At 33.6% G+C, this 19,843-nt stretch overlaps 1 protein-coding gene across 2 annotated transcripts in view; it reads right to left on the reverse strand.

Moving 5' to 3' along the window:
* The window catches only part of MYOM2 (myomesin 2), a 69,767-nt gene that overhangs the window by 11,290 nt on the left and 38,634 nt on the right, over window positions 1-19,843 (reverse strand). For both annotated transcript variants that reach the window (XM_053461297.1, XM_053461296.1), the window contains 15 exons: window positions 19,116-19,237; window positions 17,037-17,224; window positions 14,413-14,539; window positions 13,656-13,834; window positions 13,141-13,255; window positions 10,978-11,134; window positions 10,553-10,659; window positions 9,918-9,962; window positions 9,431-9,567; window positions 6,894-7,038; window positions 5,429-5,488; window positions 3,657-3,724; window positions 3,135-3,248; window positions 2,515-2,602; window positions 1,331-1,369 (listed from right to left, as the gene is read on the reverse strand). In XM_053461297.1, the coding sequence (XP_053317272.1) occupies window positions 1,331-1,369; window positions 2,515-2,602; window positions 3,135-3,248; window positions 3,657-3,724; window positions 5,429-5,488; window positions 6,894-7,038; window positions 9,431-9,567; window positions 9,918-9,962; window positions 10,553-10,659; window positions 10,978-11,134; window positions 13,141-13,255; window positions 13,656-13,834; window positions 14,413-14,539; window positions 17,037-17,224; window positions 19,116-19,237 (1,691 nt within the window). The remainder of the gene's footprint in view (window positions 1-1,330; window positions 1,370-2,514; window positions 2,603-3,134; window positions 3,249-3,656; window positions 3,725-5,428; window positions 5,489-6,893; window positions 7,039-9,430; window positions 9,568-9,917; window positions 9,963-10,552; window positions 10,660-10,977; window positions 11,135-13,140; window positions 13,256-13,655; window positions 13,835-14,412; window positions 14,540-17,036; window positions 17,225-19,115; window positions 19,238-19,843) is intronic.

Raw genomic sequence — 19,843 nt, forward strand, 5'->3', positions numbered from 1 at the left:
GGTTCATTCACTCACACTCTCTCCCACATTCTCATTCACACTCTCTCATACTCTCTCTCACTCTCTGTCACACTCTCTCTGAATGTTTCCCTACCTCCTCTGCTTACCACTTCCGTGTTCCTGTCTCTGTGCCCCACAGATTTGCTTCTAACCTTGCATCTTCTTGTTCTTCTGTCTTGTTAAGATGAAAGATGAAAAGCGGAGCTGCGCAGCACAGAGACAGGGATACGAAAGAGGTCGGTAGAGAAGGCAAAAGAGACATTCAGAAAGAGTGTGATAGTGAGTGAATGAGAGTTTGAGCGAATGTAAATGTGAGAGTGTCAGGCAAGAGTGTGAGAGATTGTGAAAGAGGATGACAGAGTGAATGAGGGTGAATGGTAACAAGTCCTCTGATTTTCATCCAAAAGGACAGGAAATAGAAGCCATTGTCTGAAAACAAATGGAGCAAAAATGAAACAAAAAATTGGAATTGGAATAAAAGAACAATTTTTATACCGGGATGGGATTTGTTCTGCCTTTATGTTAATCAAATTAATGCTTTCCAACTAACCAAAGGCAAACTCAGAGTATATCATGCAAATTTCTTCCAACCTCCCCCCTGTGACATAACACAAAATTATTTTTATTATCACTTAATGAAAAATAAATTAAAATGTAGGTATAAAAATATATTTTTTTAAACTCAGCTGTACTAAGTATTGAGTAATTAAATATTTGATTCCATATCTGCATTGATAACTATATTATATTATTATTCAATTATATGTATAATTTATAGGTACCAACATATTATAATCTGTATTAAGCATGATATTATCATACTTTAACATTTGCAGGTGTATAACTCCAGTCTTATGTGGAAATGTACCCTGCTTTATCCAGACATTCCAATCTCAACATCATCAGGGTATTTGTTTATACTATTAATTTTACATCCCATGGAAGTTCATACTTTATTCTAACACAATGGACATGTACACTTGTCATTTTTTGATTATGCAAATATGACCTTTGTCACATTAAAACTTTTGTGATGTGATCTGAAAATAACTTAGAAAAATATATTTAGAAAAGAGAAGAAAATACTATGGGAAAAAGTGATCAGAAGAAGCAAATGAACACATTGGTAAGGCAGATGTCCAATGAGAACGCAAACTTAATAATACATAAGGCTTTAGGATTCTTTTCACACACCCAGGCACCAATAACCCTTCTCTCACATCTGATACACGTTTTTATAATCACTTTTACATGCAGGAAATTGATCTCACGCAATGTAAATATGGTAAAACTGTGTTTTTTCTATCAATAATAAGAATGTATGTCTTACCACTGACTTTACTCATTCCTAGGATTATGTCTTCATACACTGCAAATGAGAAAGGCACCGTAAGAGAATATCAACAAAGCTGTGTATTGCTACCGATAAATGGGATGTAAATTAATTGCAAGCACATGATTGAGTTTTTATTTCAATCAGAAGCAAATATGTGTAACTTGCTATAAAACTAAGACCCATTTATCTTCATCATCTTAACCTTCCACACAAACTGCCAGATACGCGTTTTGACTTTGTTTCTAAAGCAATGCCCTAATTGCTGTCTAAGGAAAATGTTTAGTCAGGTAAATGTGGATGAAAAGAAAAAAGAAAAAATCTTGTAGCAAAAAGCAATTATAACTGAAATTGCATATTTAAATACCACTACTCTCTTATCTACACTGATATTTTTTATGGGAAATTGAATGATGTATCATAATTGAAATTAAGCTACATCACCACATTTTATTTTCTTATAAATTAAGGCCAGTTAAGTAAAATAGATGTGTAGCCAATTTAAAATAAAATAGACTATATGAAGCCAATCTTAGGGTGGCAAACATGCATTTGTAATAGACAGGTTGACAATATACTCTTTCTTAAAGGGGTACTGCACTAAAAATATTTCACTCCTCCTAGCTATTTGTATACACTAGAACAAATGTTTGATGTTCTAGATGATTCTGAATATGCATGGCAAGGATGTTTTGATTCACTGTACATACAAAGATGTGCTTTCAATTTGTCTATGTTTTTTTTTTTAAAAAAAGCTCCATATCAGGTTTGCCAGATATGCCTTTTAATATAAGGTTGATAAATAATGATGCATTGTTGGCTCTTTAATTATTTTGTTTCCTATGTGAAATATAATGTTTTCACAGGTTGATGTTTACATTCTCTATAGTTAAATACATGGGGAAATTACAAATGATTACACCAAGTGATCTCTCATAACCATCAGTAACATTTAACTCCCTATTTAACATTCAACATTTCACTATAAGCTTCTCTTATACAATTAACATTAGTATTAAAACATATATATATATTTATAAATATATATATATATATATATATATTTTACTACTGTATTATACTACTGAAGGTAGCGCATAAAAATAGGAAATGTGTTTTACTGTTGTAAACAAAATCGATAATATATAAAATAAGATGCATATACACAAATGTATGTATACCTTTTCCTGAAAGTTCAAGGATAGATATATCTTGACCTCTGTCATCTTTTAATGTTGCCTTGTATTCTCCTTGATCCTTTTTAGACAGCTATCAATAAATACGACAAATTGTTTAGTATGTTATTATTCATTCGATTTAACAAGTTAAAAACCTTTCCCATCGACAACTGGTAGACCATTGAAATACCAATCAAATTATCAAATTAAAGAAAAAAAAGATCTTAATTATAGTTTGTAAAAGAACAATGGCATGATCCACAAAAAGTTAGTGAACAAAGAACAAAATATCATACAGTATTATTACATGATGTGACTGTTTTATACTGTTGTTGTGTGGTATGCTATTTAGTTCCTTGTTTTCTTACACCAATAAAATGTTACAAGTATTTTATCGATGCGTGCTTGATCTGTAATACTTTCTTATGTACAAGGTCCCTTAAATAATTTAAAAACAAAATGCTAAAATGATTTTATGATTGGATTCAGTTAAATCTGAATCCATCGTTTATACTGCCACACTCATATAGTCTTTTGATGTTAATTATAAAAAGAAGAAAAAAAAATATCAAACATGTTGTTTAAACAATATTTATTATTCATTTCTAATTGTAGAATATTACCTTCGGAATGCGAAAAATGCAAACTCCTTTCTGCAGATCAGGAACATCCTCAGCCTCGGTTGGAATCTCATCTTTATACCACTTAAATATTGTCTCCTTCTTTGTGTTTGCTACCTATAAAGCAATAACTGTTTTATTATTCATAGCACATTTTCATTATACAAAATAACACAAAAGTCATACACAGACTAGTACAATGCTGCATTTTTTTTGTATTATCTATATTCATCTTAATAATTTAATTGACCTAAAATTAATTTTAATAATTTATAAAAAAAAACAAAAACATATCAGCATTAGGGACTATACAAAAATAACAAATATCTCTCTAAGTGTTGTCACTGTTGTGTTTCTAAAGTGTTATAGAACTTTTTATTGAAATTTTCCAGGGCTAAAAACTTGACGTTTGTTACATAGATTGTTCACAAGTTGAGATTCTTATTAATTATGTTTGAGTTTGGTTTGTGAGTCTATTTTTGTCTTTATATTTACAAACACAGAAGAAACATGTAAATGACATACCTTGCACACCAACAAAACTTCACATTCTTCTGAAACATCCCAATACAAATATTCAAGAAAATGAGGACCTATAATCCAAGTAGATACAACAAAAATATGAGCCCATTCATAATAAAATGCATACTACAACTTTATTAGTTATTATATGTATAATATATTTTATGGCTCATATTATTAAGATTAACAGAAATAAAATCAGAGTACATATATGCTTTGACACCCAAATCATAATAAAGCAATAACATATGCCCAGCGTGTAGGCACCCCGCTATATGCAGTACATTTCCAGTAGATCGTCCCTTCCAACCATACACCTACCTCATGGGGGGGCAAGTTATTTCTTTCTCTCTATTCTATTCACATTGTGTGTTCCACAGCATTTGAGGTTGTTAGAAACAAGGGCAAAATGCAATTACAATGCAGTGGAATGCTGCGTCGTTCTGATGTGGGTCTCCCTCACTCCTATCTACATCCTATATACCGACTCGGTCAGGGGCTAATCTCTGCAACCTTATGTGCCACTGCAGGGTTACCCTGTCCTCCCAAGCAAACACCTCACATGGTGGGCAGTCCGCCCTATGCTCTATTCTTCCTACTATGTGCATCTATGAGTAACACGTGCCCACTGAAATGCAATATATACGGAATTATCCATCTGGTTTATACATACTGATATAGTCTTTAAATGTACCTGTCTTTAAGAGACTATTAATGGTGTCCACACTCCAAAATCAAGAGAAAAAACTCATTTTATGTGGTTTTATGCTACCTAATAATCACCCAGCCTAAAATCGTAATAGAAATTATATAACAAATATTATTTTGGATTAATATAATAATTTTATTTTATAATTTAATGGTAAAACACTTATGTTTTTGACTAAAACTCTATTCTTGATCTGTCTTACCGGTTATGCTTACATTTTTTAATACATATTTAACTGAGGCTTGTGATTGTAGCATCAGAGAATATCCCTACATACTTTTCTAACTTAATACAACTGCTTGCAGACTGATATACTTGGCATAATAAGAGTCCTACTAAATAATAAGCAACCTAACATCAGGGGAGAGATAAAGTAATGACAAGAAATAATCATGTGTACTCCAAGAAAAGGACGTTAAGAAGGCTTTGCCTGTGGTAACCACACAATAAGGGTTTTTAATACATATATATTGCTTATTTTATTCTGAAGATACAATTACATAGGTTTATGTAGTGTATAGAGTTGTAAAGTATAGGAATTTGAAGATGTGACAGACCCACTTTAAATAGTCATCTTCAACAGCCAATTTGCTAAAATACTCATGAATCACATTTCCTTGGAATGAATAATTTCAAATTAACTTAGAATGTTGGAATGGATATCATCCGTGAAATAATAATGGTTATGTCGCTTAAACCTGTATGGAAATTAACATAACCTTTAGGGTATGAACAGTTCTGGTCCTGAAAGCAACTTTAATCAAAAATATTTGCATACTGAAAAAAGTACTTATGTGATCTCCTTTATATAATTGTGCGATTTGGTTTCATTGTGAAAGATTTTAACAATTACACAAAAGCATTTATTTTCAATGATCAGTTAAATTATTTGCTCATAAATGACTATACCTTTTTATTGTGGCAATAGTATGGATTTTAAATTAGCAGAACTAGATTAAACTAGTTTTTACTTTTCTACATTGAGAACTCTTCTATCCTTGTTGCCATTTACAATGCAGTGTGCATGCTGTTTCATTAGATTTTGTATTTTTGTATCTTGTTTTACCTTGTTTTCTAATGTACTCCTTTCTCTGAAATTCAGCTTCCGCCAACAATGCCTTGAATGCTGGAAAGAAAAAATATACAGCTTATAACTGTAATTACACCCCTTTTAACAAAGGCTGATAAGGAATGAAGTATGGCTCAATTATTCGGTATTGGGGCAGATTGTTTCACCGATGAAAATGTATCACTAGTAACAGAATACCACTTATTCCATGAACTGCATTACAGTTAAAAAACAATGTTAAGTGTTAGGGCAGGTACTACAGTTTAGACCAGTATATGATAAACGCTGAAGAACAATGTTTAACATTTAATCTAAAGTATTATGTTCTGTTAAGTTTTAACACACTGTATAGGTTCTGTATGTTTAAAATGCCAGTGAGAAGCAATAAACAATGACAAGAAAAATTATAAAGTTGTCTTAAAATATTATATGGACAAACACAATCTGTTTTCACTAACAGCATACAAATTATTGTATTGTTCCAGTCCTTATTGAATACATCAATCAAACATTCACAGAGTTGAACCCCTAGGCTAATCAGCAAAAGCTAACTTGGCTCAGGAGTTAGAAAACCTGGAGTGCAATCAATGAAATGGGATTGGATATGTGTTGTAGGGCTACGTGGACATAAAAAAAAACAAATTGAGTTTGCTTCTCAAGAAGCATCTGCTGATATAAACCATTTCTCACTAAAAATGTCAGAAGATCTTCAATTGAAAATTGTTGATTTGCATAAAGCATAAGATTGCCGGGGGCCCACTGACTTCAACAAGCAACATGTCCCACAGTGCCGGCTTTGCCCCCAAACAGCTTGTGAGTGCCCCAAGAGCTTTTCAGCGCCATCTTTGTCCCCAAACAACTTGTATGTGAGATATTCGTCCCCAAACAACTTGTCTGGGGCATCTTTGTTTTGAAACAGCTTGTCTGTGCCCCCAAACAGCCTGTCTAAGTCATCTTTGCCTCCAAACAGGTTGTCTGTGCTACCTTTGTCACCAAACAGCTTGCCAGTGCTATTTTATGTCACCAAACACCATTAAAGTGCCTCCAAACAGTCTACCTGTGTCATATTTGCCCCAAACAGCCTTTATGTGCCATATTTACTCCAAAACAGCATGTGCCCCTGCCCACACTACTTACATGCAGGAGTGGTGTGTCTCTCTTCCTCTGTGCTGTGTGTAGACTGATCCAGCATAGAGGAAGTAGAAGTGATGTCACTTCCTGCATATTGGATCAGTCAGACACGGCATACAGGAAGACATTGCCAGATAATTTAATTGGATGATCCCTACACTCTCTGTGCCACTAGCTGCAGGTAATACCCACACAAAACAGCATTAAAGGGGGGGCAAGTGGGAGAAGTGGTTACCTGGGTCTCCTAGAGTGGCGGGCTGGTTGCAGTTACGACCCCTGCCACTATGATTATAATAATTATAGTAATTATGTACAAAATAAGATAATTTACCATCACCAATGAGGACTAATGAAGACTGGTTCTTGGCTTTTCCATCTTGAATTTGTACAGTATAGGTTCCTTCATTTTCAATTGTAAATCTTTCCATTACCATCTCAATGATGCCAGTGGATCTGTCAAATTTGATCCTGTGACTCTATACAAAGGAAAAATGTTTAAAGTATATATCCAGTGGACAGTGTTTTTTAAATATCAAAAAATATTAATCACTTTGCATCCTTCATAGCTGCATATTACATGTGAAAACAGATTGTGAGATTAATATATGTTGGACTATACCCTACGTTAACTTTGTACCATTACCATTACATTCTAATTAAGCAGTGGCATCGCTAGGGGGTAACTTCATAGCCTTGAATGGAGACTCTGGGACTATAGCATGCTTTGTGGGAGAAAAAGAGATAAGGGAGAGCTGAGATACAGAGAAAGCAAAAGATCAAATAGAAGGGAAGAGAGAAATAGAAAGGAAAGAGATCAATAGAAAATGGAAAAATTATGAGAAAGGGGAGATAAATAATGTGTTTTGTGTTTTGAAGTATGATAGAGCAAGCAAGTGTGTGTATATGCAAGGGCAGGTGTAAGCCAGCATGTTTATGTGTAAGGGCAAGTTTGAATGTGCATGTGTATGTATGTATTTATGGGCATGCATTTGTAAGGGTAGAGTATGGCCTAAGTGGTAAACAAATGAATAAAGGATGTGCCTGAGCCACACTGAGAGAAGACCAAAGAAGGGTGCAATCTGGGTGCTGGGGCATGTCATGTGGGTATAATCTGGGCATGTCCTGTATTTGTGTGTAATCTGGGTGCTGGGGGAAACCTTTGGGAGCAATTTGGGTGAGGGCCATATCCTATGGGTACAATTTGGGTGCTGGGGCATGTCCTGTGTCCTTATGTACATATTATATAGTTAAAATTGAATGTCTAAAGCAGATCGACTTGGTTTCATTTTCTGGAATTTAAAAAAAGTCTGAATTTCTAAATATTTCAAAAGTATTTGTGTGTGTATATATGTGTGTGCATATATATGTGCAATGTGCGCAGCGGCCACTCCCAAAGCAAACTCCACTGCTATCAAATCTGCTGTGGGTTCTATCCCTGGATCTTTTAGAGACCTAGGAACACCCCTGCATTTAAGCCTAAAACATTTAAACAAGTATGGTTACATTTATGATCTTCTAAATCACAAAACTTCTCTTAAAAGAAGAGATATGTCAAGATAAAAGCGAAGCACATTAACATGATTTCATGACTTCTAAACAGCCTTCCATTTTCCCACTGCATTTACAAGCTGTATTTAATCACATGCTTATTACCCTTTATATTTCTGTATGGTCTTTTCTTACTCTTTTTTTCTGATTGTAAAGATTCAGCTGTAAATTCCTTTCCGTTCCATTAATGAACAGGTTATCAGGGAGTGGTTTGCGTTATGCTCATATGTATTTATATAACATTATCACACCCTATCCTAATAGTATTTAATATCATTTTTTAATCTATTATGTTTTAGGATTTCTTTGCTTACATCTATTTTCATATTTCCATAAAGTTATGTCCAATGACTTTAATTCTGTTACTGGTTTAATTATCCACTAGACTCCTGCATTTGGATTCAGACAAACTTTTTATATCTAACCACACCGCTATGTGTAGCTAGAACGGCCATTGAAAACTCTGAGACCTCTATAACTCTCTATTAGGATTGAGATCAGCCCAAAGGTGTATATCATGGGAAAATTGGGTTCCACTGTGTCCCTGCACTTATACCAGGTTATTTTATTAGATCATGTTAGATCAGGCACCTACTATGAGGGGCAAATTACAATAAACCTGCCACAGAAGAGGACAGACTGGGGATGATCTAAGTATCACAAAAGGCACCAATGACTTCCACAAGACTTATCACAGACACAAATGTCTTTGTACTGACACCTTGCCTACCCCTGATCAGGCTACGGAGCTAGTACCCTGGTGAATAAAACAAATGCTACATGGAAAAACAATGTAACAATCATGAAATGTTAGTTTTTTTTTTCCACATTGCTTTTAGAACAAAATGTAGTTCTCTGGGGAAAATGAAAATATAATTGGATCTGTGCCTTAAGAGAGGGAAAAAAATATATTTAGAGATTATATAACAGATCAATATTTGCTTCAGCTTATTATACAGATCTATATCCAACTACCAAGAGTTTACCTTGCGGCAAAGAAAAATATTACAATAATCTTCTGTTGATACTGATGTACAGTAGCAGTTTATATTGTGAAGAGATGTGGGATTTTGGAACTCTGACTTAATTTACTGCTAGTGCTTAGCCGTAGAAAACTTGTCTTATTTTGCCTTTGTTTGGGATCAGCTTAATATATTAGACAACAAAGTTGTTTGATGACTCTTAAGGGGCCGTTCTCTCTTTCCATACCATGTGTTATTTTTCTAAGTTTGAAGGTTAGGTATAATATACAGCAGTCTGAGCATCTATTGTTCAAGATAAATGCATTGAAAATGTCTTAGAGAAAATATGTATACATACCTCACTGTCTTTAACTTCCATGTCATTCACGACAAACCTGTAGTTTGTATCAGCAGACAAGTTCACAGCTTCAATCCAGAAGCGAACTTTACCTCTTTCTAATATTTCATATGCTAGTTCAGTCTTCAGAGGAATAGCTACACAACAGACAAAAAAGATGGTTAGTAATTCAACATTTCTATATTTAAATATAGCAAAATTAAAAACAATGATTGTGACAGTGGCAGCTCAGGCATTAATTTCAATATTACTGATCTACATTTAAATACAATCTATCTATCTATCTATCTATCTATCTATCTATCTATCTATCCAACAAAAGCTGATTGAGATATTATGTGTCTATTGAAAATACCTGCATGGCTCTATAAAATGCATGTAGGATGTACAAAAATGATAGCATTTTGTAAGCCTAAATTAAAGACTTCAAGCTGACGTTAAGTTGCTTATCCATTCAGTATCAAAATAAAATAAAATTGCCACTTACTTGGATTCTTGATTTCATGACTTAGAGCCATTAGACGTTCAAGTTCTATAAGAAAGAAGATATTTTGGATGATTAAATCATAACGTAAATGTAAACATAAGCATAAAAATAACTACTTTGTATAAAATGGAACAATTTGTATGAGGTAGCCTTTTATATACAGTATAAGTACCTACGTACACAAAAACATATTTACCCCGTCTAATCTTAAGAAATGGATCATGCTTAGAAGCTTTGTAATCAGTAACCACTTGATCAAAAGCAAATTAAGCAAAGTAGACACATTAATTTTTATTCTTGGTTGCTGCAAAACTGTCTTATTTTCCTTGTCATAATACAGGTATTTTTTTTAATATCGTAATATAAACTTTTTAGTTACATAAAGCTCAATAAAAAAGATGTTGTTCAGCAGAAACCATACAATATATTGGACAGCAGTTCATTTAAACCTTGACCTTTCAATGATGAATACCGAGCAGTTCTAGACATTGCTATATTGATTTTACTAGTAAAATCTCATAATACCAAATACTGCTATCTCCTGTGCCAAGATATATTTTTCATAATAGACCATGCAATTCTCCAAGTGATATAATTTAGCCATGTGACACATTAAAGAAAAAAAAAATTCTTACCTTCTGAGTCCATTACAAAGCTAGATGAAATTCCATCTGTATCACTAACAGCAACTGAATAGGTTCCCAAATCATCTTTGTCTGGGTTTTTAAAATATAGTTTTGATCTAAAATGAAATAAATATATATGATGTAAAAATAAGTGTTTTGATGAAATCTATAATATGTACAGGATTCAACAAAATAGAGAAATATATTTTTTAAATGAACATGTATACTAGAACAAGATGTTTATATAACCTAACTAGGTAAAGGATACGGCAGATGGTAACACATGCATGCATGGCTTAGACATAAGGCTATCGTGAACATAACAAAAAGCCAAGAACTAAATGTTTTAGGTTTTATGGTTCACCACATATAGAAGAACACACAGAACAAATACTCCTTATCAAAGTATGTGTATAACATTTACTAAAACATACTTCTCTCCAGCGGATTCCATTTTGAATTTGAGCTCATCATCAATTTCCTCATAAGATTTGCACCATGAAAACTCAGATGCTTCAGAAATTTCAGAGCAGTTAAAGGCAAGGTAAATGTTTCCTTCTTCATCTACACCTGAAGTTATCTCTTGAGTGCCTGAGATTTAAGTAACAAGGAGAGGTTACAGTAACAAAAGGCATGAATGCATTATTTATTTGCATCGATATGTATAGGAATGAGACAACATCCTTTGATCAGGAAATACATGTGAAGTTTTCCCAGCTCATATATGGTTGTTTGAAGAGCTCCAGAGCCCCACGTAGCCCCATCAATGAGGACATATATTATATTTTGGAGTTTACTAGGCATTCTTCAGCAAAAAACTAACCAGTAGGAGCCATCTCTTATCTGATTGTCATTCAGTGTTTGCTACCGGAAGCAGTCAATCAATGGCAAGAAAGCACTTAATGAGCTTTTCTGCACATGCACATGGTGGGGGGGGGTCAAATTAGATCCCCTTGGACCTCTTGAGGGAATTCTGATGAATCCTCCATGTAAGAGGGAAAGTGCTACTTTAAAGGGATACTCAGATATAATATACATTAATATAAACATGATGGGTGGAGTGTGCCTTTTGTTATACATATTACTAAATTATTATGATTTCATGGCTTTGCGTCGAGCTATCATGCAACATTTCCATTTAATCTATGGCAAACATTCACTATTTTCCCAGTATGAATATTACATGCCAGTCTTGCATTCTTAATCAATTTTTAATTCCAGAAGTGTCAAAGAAATGTAGTTACTAAATATAATGGAATTTTCCCAGAATTGCTTTGTATAAATGCCAGGTTGTCTATATATACTGTGGTATGCATATATTGCTAGTATGTGGCAGAATGCCATTGCCACCTTACAATTCATGGCTATTACTGAACAAAGCAAGAATCATACAGCAAATTATATGAAAATGTAAACACGTGAACTAGCTTAAACAGCCCTTGGCTTTGTATAAGTGTGCCATGTGTGCACACCGTTGTAAATATAGGACAGTTCAAGGATTTTGCTAATTGACTAGCATTGACTGGTAAATTGAATGACCCTAAATGACACTTTGTGAAAAAGTAATTGCCACCTTAGTTATTAAATCAACCAGTTACCAGATTTAATTCATAATTGCGTTCAGTTTCACTAGACACACCCAGGAATGATAGGGGAGAGCACAATCTAAAAAGCATAAATGGAATAAACATTCAGAGTCCTGGGATGGTTTGTGAATTTGCAGGTTCTGACCAAATCTTAGGATTGAGCAGCTCCTCTTGTCACACAAGTGCCTCATTAATGGTGAATAGAGAAGGTTTTAAATATTTTGAGAGTCTATTTTGGGTTAACATCCAAAGCAGTCCCACTGATTCAGCTCCTTGGTAAGCAGTACAGCAAGTATATAGTAATTCAAGAACACATGAGAAGCAAAGTCATTGACAGCTATCAGTCTGTAAAGGTTTACAAAGCTATTTCTAAGGCTCTGGGATGTCAAGAGTTAAGAGCAATTATCTACAAATAGAGAAAACTTGGTGGTGAACCTTCCCATGAGTGGCCAGCCTACCAAAATTCTTCAAAAAGGAACCTCATCTAGGAGGTCACAAAAACATGTCTAACATGTAAAGAACTGCAGGCCCCACCTGCCCCAGTCAGAGACTATGCAAAAATGGCATCCATTGCAAGGTGAGAACCACAGCTGATCGAAAAGAACAAAAAGGCTCTTCTCACATTTACCAAAAAACATCTTGATGATCCCCAAGACCTTTGGGAAAATACACTGTATAAACCTAAGTTGTATGAATGTTCACAATAAACATTATTATTCCATATTACTAGACCTTGATAATTAGAAGTTGATATTTTAAACAGTCATTATTAAGTATTAATTAAGTATTTGATGCCCTATCCTCTATGAATTAAACATAAATTTGAGCAAAGTGTCCTGGTACCTGGTACCATGCAGTGCAGAATTTAAAGGGTTTAACTCAAACAATACAAGAAATTTACTTATGTTTAAATATAAACCTGTAGCTATGATTCCTCACAGAAAATGAGCCACTGAGAACTCTATTTATTTTGTAAAGTGATTTTTAGATAGAATGTTATTTACTACATACCTGGCCTGGACTGTACCAAAACTGGTTCAGAAACATCAGAGGGTTTGCCAACTCCTGAAGCATTCACGGCACGGATTTGGAAAACATAGGTTTTACCTTCTTCTAAATCCTTGACCTTGAAAAAACATAATACCAATATGACATATTAAACCAAACCAAATCAAAGAATTGGGAACTCTGCATTTGCTTTGGAGGCTCCATGTGTTACTTCTTGTTGGACTTTTTTGGTAGTAGGAGATGATTGCATTTAGTTACACCCCAAGTTCTAAAAATGAACAAATCTACTCCTTTTTTCACAAGTATAATGCAATAAGGATTCTAGATTCCTTGTACACCAAATTAATTCTGACGTCATCTTAACAAGTGCAAAATAACTGGATTGGTTCTTAAGGGCTTGTAAGTGTTTAATATAAAATACCTTTTGGGTTAAATCCCAATTGCATAAATTTAGTAAGTTAGCAAAACTGTACAGAAAACTGTAACAACCCATTAATTGGCCCATCTAGTAACTATACCTTTAGGTAGCGATTTGCTGTGGCCGTCTCATTAACTCTTGTCCACTGTTCTGAATCCACTTCTTTGTATTCCACAAAATACCCAGCGATAGGGCTGTTTCCAGAGTAAACTGGTGCTTTCCAGAGAATCACCAGGGAAGAATCTCTGACTTCACAGAATGTCAGATCGAAGGCAGGTCCTAGTAAAGGATATCCACGTAATATTAAAATGTGATTAACATTTTCTACATGTCATGATAGGTAGACGAGAGGAAAAATGTTATGACTGGCCAAATATTTCTAGTGACAGCATATTCTACATAACATATAACACTAGGGATTTGTGTCTATTATAAAGACGCTAACTTTTATCACCCATTATGTATCTCATTGGAAAGTATAGGTCTGATACTCTATTAAACTCTTCATTGTTTTATAGTTCATGCAACATGAAATGGTTTTCAATCTGGTATTGGAATGCACTCATCTTTTAAATCTGAGTGCTTTACCCACCTAAAGTTTTTAAAATGTTTTCAATACTACATTACTATAATATCACTTAATTTTTTTTTTACACATGCCATTATATAAAACTTCCTTTTCAACACATGGTATGGATGATCGATGAGATCTCTATCCACATCCAAGTAGTCATACAAAGAGTTCATACCTAAAAATTTTCTGTAAAACCATATTTGACGTAAATAACTAACAGTTTGGCACATTGTCAGTTCTTTAAAATGCACCACTGTAGTTTTTGCAGTATTGGGTCTCTTACCTGGCTCAGGCATTGTCCATGCTTCACATTTGAAGTGCTCACTAGGATCAGAAGGAAGACCAAGGCCAGCAATATTGGATGCTGCTATTTTAAATTCATAAAAAGCACCTTCGTTCAGATTCTCAACCTATAATTATAAAATAAGACTGAATTTGTAGTGTTAATACCAACCAGATGCATTCTACATCATATACAGTATTAGTATACAAAGTAATAAAATAGATGCAGAAATAACGTTGCCCATGTGTTAAACCAGCCTGGTTATGAGTAAGCGCCAAGTGAGGCGCGAAATACGTTAAGTTTTGTACAGTTTTGTAATTTCAAAGAATTCCCCACGCTGATATAATATAGATTGATTCTTTCAAAATAAATACATATGAATTGGAAGCAAACCTGGAGTGCCTCTCTTTCTTTCTTCTTCAAATCATTGAAAACCTTGGCTAGTAATGGGACTTTCTTTTCCTTTGATTGATACTACATTCAGTGTCCCCTCAAGACAACTAATACGTGCATGATGTACATAGGGTGCAAGAACTATGTAAACTCCATGTAAACGGTTTTGTCTAAACAGGAAGTTATTTAGAACATCTCTGCATATTCTGTCATTCACTTCCTCTGTATTAAAGTGCAAACCATTGCTTGTATGCCTATATTCTTTTATTTATATGACAACCTCATGTGTGTTGCTATTTTAAAAGCTTTCTCCAAAATGTAAATGGATCACATCCACGGCGGTATCCTAGTTTAAAATTCTTCTTATTTCTTCACAAAATCAGGTAAATGAGTTTGCCATGATCTATTAGTTATAACCTCCTGCTGACTCCTGCTAATGATACCAATGTATAAAGCAAGTTCTTATATGCTGTCCCAGTAGCTAGTAAGTGCAACTTTCTCCACAACAAAATATTTAAAAATAAAGGCACAATAAAAAGATTGAATGGATTATAGAAGTTATCAAGTGTAGAAGGCTGGACAACAGATATATTCTTAAATACTACCAAGGCTCTACGAGAGAATGCCAGCTATACAAATTTCTTGTATGTAAAGATATATGACATCATAGCATTTCAGCGATAAATCCGGTAATGCATTCACTGAGGATTTCCTATGCACATCCACATCCGCATTACGATCCACATCTAACTAGCAAAATATTGGGTGCAAATTAACTGTATTTAGGATAAGAAAATTTAAAAACGAAAGCACTGGTACCTCCTAGTATGAGGGTTCAGTATTCGTGTGCAATTTGTGAAGATCCGTCATTATGATCTAGAGTAAGTACTATTAGATACGTTACAACCAAATTACTTGTAGATGCCATTTCATAAGGGCGTAATGCCGTATAACTCATTGAACTCATTGCATTCTGACAGGCGCACGATTACTTAATCTACCAAGTACTGTATGTCTGGCATATGAACTTTTAATAATTAATCATGACAGTAGAGAAAAGCATTCCAGTGTTGAATCCCATTAAAATAAAACTGTTCTTAGTAAAGCAAGATGTTCGTGGTAAAGGATATTTAAAATGGGTCTAAATTTTTAAATCATTTGATTCTCAAACAATATATAGTATTCAATCTTATTAGCCTTTGTATCAGTAATTTAAACGCAGTTGTGTATTTTTTTTATTTAAATACTTTTAAATAGTTTTCTTAAATTTCTTCTCAAATACTGCAAAAAAAAAATATCTAGTTCAAGATTGTGCCTCACAATCCTTTTTATTTTCTATTCATACAAAAATATCTAGACTAAAACTGTCCTTCACAGACTTTTCATATTATATTTCCATGGTTTAGTTTTCAAAAATTGGCTTCACTGAACAATTGACATCCGTCTCTGGCAGTGGAGGAAGGGCTAGTGACTGGCATATTGACTGTTTTACACCATCAGCTCGCAAACTTTATGCTACTTATACATTTTTCGGGCCTGGATTGGCCAATTTCACTTGTAGACATTTTACAGTTATCATGTAAAACATGTATTTTATTTACTTTGAAACCTCTTGTACAAGGTAGAAGTAGTGCTACCATGTAAGTGGAATAATGAATTTACACTTAATTAAGCCAGACCCCATCACAGGGAATAGCAGTTCATATAAATTTTTGGTAAAACACAAGCTCTCCTAAGTCTGAAAGTTGAGCTCTGCTGCACAGTATAATAGACAGACAAAATTTGCGGTTCATAAGACTGGTGTCTTAATCAGACAAATCAAACCAATTACCCAACCACACATTGAAGATTGAAGGCAACACTCCACAAAAGCAAACACAGCCTTTGCCCAAGCCAAAGAAGAGTGAATTTTCTTACAAGTTTCCTAAACTTTATGATTAACCAACAAAGGCTACTTTACAAGAACCTCTCTGTTGAATCAGAGTATCCATAGCCTTTCATGCTTTGTTTATTATCTCCATTTACCATTTTAAAAAAAGTAAAAAAATGCCTAATTGGAAATAAATCATTGTCAAGTAGATGAAACACACACACCACACACCACATAAATGTCACTATCTCCCACAGACATTCCATTCTATAAAAATATGTCCCCATTCTTGTCAGTAATAGTGAAAAATGATATGAGTGTCAGATTTCCGCTCCAAACCATATTTTCTATCAGTACTCACTGTGTAAATTCTTTCTTGGATTTGCCTGGAATTCACTTCATGCCAGTTAAGGTGATTAGCCTCACGCTTATCAATGAAGTATCCAGAGATAGGAGATCCACCAGTAAATTTAGGCAACTTCCAACCCAAAGTCATTGAGTGACCATCGCAATTTAGAAGGGTAATCCCATAGGGGTGAGATGGGCTAGCTGGAAGAAACAGGAACATTTCATTTTGTTACTGTACTGAAGTCAGTTTATTTTGGTTAATAATAATGTCTACACTAACTATTGTAGGATGTGAACAATCAAAACATAAAGTGTGCAACATTTTAATAAACTATATTTTGTGAAAAAAAAAATATGTGCATTCAAATATTAAATCAACTATTTTGTTGTGTGCATTATGAACTATGGGGTTGTTTGCACAGCCTAAAAAGAACACTGAAAAATATACCAAATGTGATTGAATGCATCCCCATGTTTCCATATTATTCTTTAATAAGCAGGCTAATAAACTGGACTTAGAAGAACAGTAAAAATTAGAATGCTCAGGATCTTTAAATTCATACGTGTTGATCCTATAAGGTTTTTTGTACTTTTTTCCCAACAAACCTTTACCTATCGCTTGTAGTGCTGTGTTTGATATAACTGTTCCGCTATAGATGGCTTAAAACAAGAGTTACTTGAATGAAAGGCGAATTTGTTTAGGTACATTTATGTCAACGTTAATAAAAGTGCAAGTGATTTCAAACAGGAAATACGTGATATAAAAATAAAATAAAATGTTTTGTTAATCAAGTCTGAAAATTGCTATAATAAAATGTGGTACTTTCTGTCCATTTCTTAATGTATTCATTACTGTTGTGAAAGGAAATTGAATGTTCTGCAAATTACAGAAACATTTTAAGATTAGAGAATGCTTTGGACAAGCAAAAATATTTTACTTCCCAGGATAGTTACAGGATAAGAATGTGTACATTTAGAGAAAAAAATAGCTTAAATAGGAAGTGTTTTATATACGGTCTAAAAGTGAGCTCCATGGACCTGATAGAATAGATAATAGAATATCTAACTTATAATTCATTTGTTTATTTATTATATAATCATATTACTATTGCTTCTTTTGTCTACTTTTCTAATTCTAAGAAACTTACATAAAATCAATGCAAAAAATACAAAGTAAGTATGTATAGCTTATTTTCATGTTGTTGCTTTTGTGGTTTGTGACATTAGCCTAGTGAAGGAAACAAAAAGTCAATAGAGGGTGAAGAGTGTATTTGAGCATGCATTTTGAGACCACCTACCATGAGGGACACCACCTCCTAAAACCATTAAATTGAAAGAAATTGTAAGTTTTACTTTTTTTTTTTTTAATATTCTAGACATTGTTTAACCTGTTACCGTCAAAACAAAACAAAACAAAAAAAAATCTAGAAGAATAAGAAGAGTACTTAACCCATTTGGAGAGTAAAGAACCTGAAATTCCCATGAAATGTATTTTATTATACCAATCTATCATTATATTCATAGGTTTTGGTATAGATATGCTGTTTTATATCACAGTACTTTTTCATTTGCTAAAAAACTGCTACTTGAAATATAGATAAAATTGTTAAGAATTATTCAAATAATTCAATTACAAAAGGTTTGTGACCTAAACTTTTCTTCCTTTTCAGTATATTGTATCTTTTTATGTATGAAATATATATATATATATATATATCTATATATATATATATATATAGATATATATATATATATATATATGAATTTACTTCCATGAATTCATAGATGTATTCTAATTTTAAAACCCCGTCCATCTGGTGCAGAAAGGAGGACAGGTTGAGATTCATGCCTCAAGACCACTTGACCTTTTAGTGAATCAAACTATTTCTCAGCACCAAATGTATGAACAAAGTGAATTTTTATATGCACCAGTCTGGCTAAGGGTTATGTATTTCCATGTTTTGTTTATAAAGGTTTATAAAGGTGCAAGATAATATCCATGTCCCTCCTAATGCAGGGTTAAGTCAATGAAGTGATTAAAAACTCATTGATAACAACTGACAAACACAAGTAACTTGATGTGGATACTTACTCAAAGCAGCCTTAACCGTTATTGACTCTGACTCCTGCGAATTTTCACTGACTCCAACCGCATTAACAGCCTTTACACGGAAAATGTAACTTTCTCCAGTTGTTAGACCATGTACGACAAATCTATATAATGCAATGAACAACATTATCAGATAAGATTAAGAGAAGAAAGGTGCTTTTTTTATCTAGGATCATTATCTTAACTACCAAACCTTCAAAGGTTTAATATTCTGCATTTAGTTCTTAAATTAGTATCGTCTGTATTTAGCTGTTTACTTTTGTTGTATCTTTATATTTACAATATTATAGTCACGTGATTCCTAATATTTAGGAAATACCTTATAGCTTAGCCACTTGATTCCTAATATTAAGGAAATTCAGCTAAACATTGGTTAAATGTTTAATGTATCATCTAATTATGTACTGTGAAGAAAAAAAATAGATTTTCCACAACATTCATATCCTAAAATAATGGACCCTGAATATCATGTTGGTACAAAGAAGCTCACAGTGTAAAATTTTAAAAGGATTCAAATAAGGAGGGCTAAGTAAATCTCCTTGGGTGGGGAGCAAACCCTGTACACTTATAATTCTATGTCATTCCTCCTCCTTCCATCTATGTCCTGTGGAATGGAAGGATTTAGTTGAATAACATAAAAAAAAACAACCCTCTATACCCTTCCACCCCTAAGATGTAATGCAGACTTCTTACACTGGGGGGTGCTGGTG

Source organism: Spea bombifrons, chromosome 3 (assembly GCF_027358695.1).
Source record: "Spea bombifrons isolate aSpeBom1 chromosome 3, aSpeBom1.2.pri, whole genome shotgun sequence".
Taxonomy (NCBI): Eukaryota; Metazoa; Chordata; class Amphibia; order Anura; family Pelobatidae; genus Spea; species Spea bombifrons.